Raw genomic sequence first — 2,926 nt, 5'->3', positions numbered from 1 at the left:
TTTTATTTTTTAGTTAATAATATTTATTTTTTACCAAATTAAATATTCTTATGTTTAAAAATTTGCAAAATTTCAATTTTTCACCTCTAAAAAATTTTATGTTACCAAATTAAATACTTTTATGTTAAAATAAGTAATTATATTTATAATTTTATATTGTGAGTTTTTAAATAATTTATATTTATAAATTAAATTTAAATATGTAATATAAATAAGCAATAATTTATATGAAATTATATTTTTAATTTTATTCATTTTTATAATAATATTATTATTTATTATGTCATCTCATTGAACTCCGGCCGTCGAACTATAACTTTTTTTTTTCCTGTTTGTTGCCCGGTCGAATTTTGGACCAGCAAAGAGTGAGGGTGGGAGAGAATGACAAAGATATTTATATGAAAATATAGAAAAACCCATTTTAATGTCTGGCAACATAACACTCTCATGCTTAGAGCGGATGCACTACAAAATTACTACAACACAGAAAGCATTAGCACTACAGCAGCATTTTCTGGAGTCACTGCTAGCTCCTCTACAGCCAACACTGTTGCATTTTCCAGACCAACGCCGCAACACTCCATACATATTTTTTTCAAATGAATTCATTTTATACTTATGGATTGTTTATACTTATTTCTCATTTTCACCAATATTATTAATTTTGAAATAGAATATATTTCAAATAGTGATTAGGATGAATCTCGAACACCTTAATCTTATTTATAAATTATTAGTCCAACACTATTAATTAACTATGTATTGCAATCCGCTGAATCTAATAAATTTGCCATTTGGATTTGCTGCGTACTAGAATATACGCGGCAGTAGAGTTAGAAAATATTCGTCTTAGCGTTGCACGAGTATTCCGCACACAAATAGAAAAGAGAAATGAAGACCAGAGTTTTTACGTGGAAAACTCAAAAAGGGAAAAAACCACGAGGCCTCGCCCAGTTGTAAAGTTCCACTAGTGTTTGTATGAAGTACAAAGGTTGATCCGTCTTACAAATCAAGATGATCAGTTTACAATCATAAAGTTACAAAGTTCTGCAAATTTCAGGCGTTTCCCGAAAATTCAGCAGAGTTCCGGCGTCTTTAAGCGGCAGGAAGAGCTCCGATGGTGGTCGAGGAGGAGCTTCTTCCTTCTCCTCTTTTTTCTCTTCTTCTTCTTCTCTCTCTTCACTTGAGTCCCCTTGGTGTAGAATGAGGGGTCTATTTATAATTTTTCTGGAGTGGCATAGCCCGTAAATAGGCGTGAGATCAAGGGCGAATTGGGAGTGTTTTGAATGGACGGCCGATATGGAATCCTTTGATCATGCACCGTTCGTTGGGCATTTGCAGGCCTTAATGATGTCGGAATTCGGCGATCTTGGGCTCGTTGGATTCATCTCGTCGAGCCGTTCAATTCGAGTATAAGGTCATCAAAATCGGAGACCATTTGGTAACTCAAATTGCGGTTTGAAGCTTCCAACAGCGCTTCGGGTCCTTGATCCGGACTCATTTGGGCTCGGATTGGGTCGAATTTGGTGTCGTTGGGTTCGTATTTCCGAGACGCTCAGTTTGACAGTAAGCTCGCTGAAATCGGAGTTCGGGTGCTCCCAAAATTAATTTTTGAAGTTTCCAAATAGCTTTTGCCTCGAGATTCGTGCCCGATCAAGCAAATTTTTGGAGTACTTATCAGGATTCAATTTTTTTTCCTTTGATCACGAGAAAATATTTGTAACAAAACTATTTCTGAATCTTTGCTCATAATTGATCATATAACAGTTGCTTAATGATAATAAAAACTGGTAATTTTATGCATTAAAATTACAGCAAACTATTAACATGGCATGATTTCCTCACACAGAGAGTAATCCATGTGAAGAATTTCTCCTGCAAACAAAAACAACCATTTCCCTTCAAAGTAAGCCTCTGTAACTATGTTAAAACGCCCACATCACTTAAGAAGAAGAAGAAGAAGACGCCAGCGGAAACCCTAAACCTGATCAGGCGTTCGAATCTCAATTCTGGAAACCCCTTCTCTGGCCTCAGCCACCTTAGCCACCTCCAATTCCCCAACGACCATCTCTTTCTCCTCCTCTTCTTCAACATAATCGGGATCGGCCTCATCCAAGGCCGCCGGATCAGGATCGGCCTCGAGCTCGCTATCGGGACCTTCCCAAGTGAACGGGCCGCCGTGGCCTGATTTGGGCGGGCTGCGGGCCAGGCTGATGCCGTCCCCGGGATGGCGTTCCATTCGGTGAAAGCCTTTGTCGACCATCTTCTTTTCTATGTAGCGGATGGTGTGCGGGTGGCGCGCCTTCTTCGGCAGCTCCTCTTCCAACACTTTCTTCGCCTCTTCGTTTACGCTTACGGGCTTCAGTGCCATTGTCGCAGATGATGGGTTATGTCGGACCTCGCCCATTTTATAGGCAAATGTTTTGAACCGGACCGGCCAAGCCGGTCGGTCTGATTTGAGATATTACAGTAATGAAAATGGAAGTGTGTGGAACCTTGTGGCTTGATCTTCATTGTAATGCGCTGGTGTTAAAGGAATAAGGGAATCAAGCTTCCAGAAGCTGGTGGAATCATGGAAATGGAAGTGTGTGGAACCTTCTAGGGTGTTCTTCAATAGAGAATATAATATATATGATATTTTTTTTAGCTATAAAGCTTGAATTCTTTATTTTGTAGAAATTATTTCATTCACTTAGAATGTATTGATATATTTATGTGTGGATTAAAAGATAAAATTAAAAAAAAAATTAATATTTTAAATTAGTTAATATTTAATATTTTGAAAATAAAATATTTGTTTTTATTTATATATTTTAATTATTTTTTAAATTTAAATATTAAATTTCCATGTTTTTGATTTGCTATAAAAGGCTATTTAAAAATAAAAGAGGTTTGGTATATTCAGCATTTTTGTACCACTATGAAG

General features: G+C 36.8%; 1 protein-coding gene across 1 annotated transcript; it reads right to left on the bottom strand.

The window, feature by feature from the left end:
• Window positions 1-1,771: 1,771 nt before the first annotated feature.
• LOC110092738 lies at window positions 1,772-2,391 on the bottom strand. The gene has a single exon (XM_020817404.2). It carries the CDS (start codon window positions 2,369-2,371, stop codon window positions 1,979-1,981), a length of 393 nt encoding a protein of 130 aa, XP_020673063.2. The 5' UTR covers window positions 2,372-2,391; the 3' UTR covers window positions 1,772-1,978.
• Between the last annotated feature and the right edge of the window lie 535 nt (window positions 2,392-2,926).

This window comes from Dendrobium catenatum, unplaced genomic scaffold (genome assembly GCF_001605985.2).
Source record: "Dendrobium catenatum unplaced genomic scaffold, ASM160598v2 fragScaff_scaffold_412, whole genome shotgun sequence".
In the NCBI taxonomy this organism is placed as follows: Eukaryota; Viridiplantae; Streptophyta; class Magnoliopsida; order Asparagales; family Orchidaceae; genus Dendrobium; species Dendrobium catenatum.
This window is presented reverse-complemented; position numbering and strand designations above follow the sequence as displayed.

Coding starts and splice junctions, on each gene's coding strand:
- LOC110092738 (XM_020817404.2), bottom strand. CDS start 2,371: ATGGCACTGAAGCCCGTAAGCGTAAACGAAGAGGCGAAGAAAGTGTTG.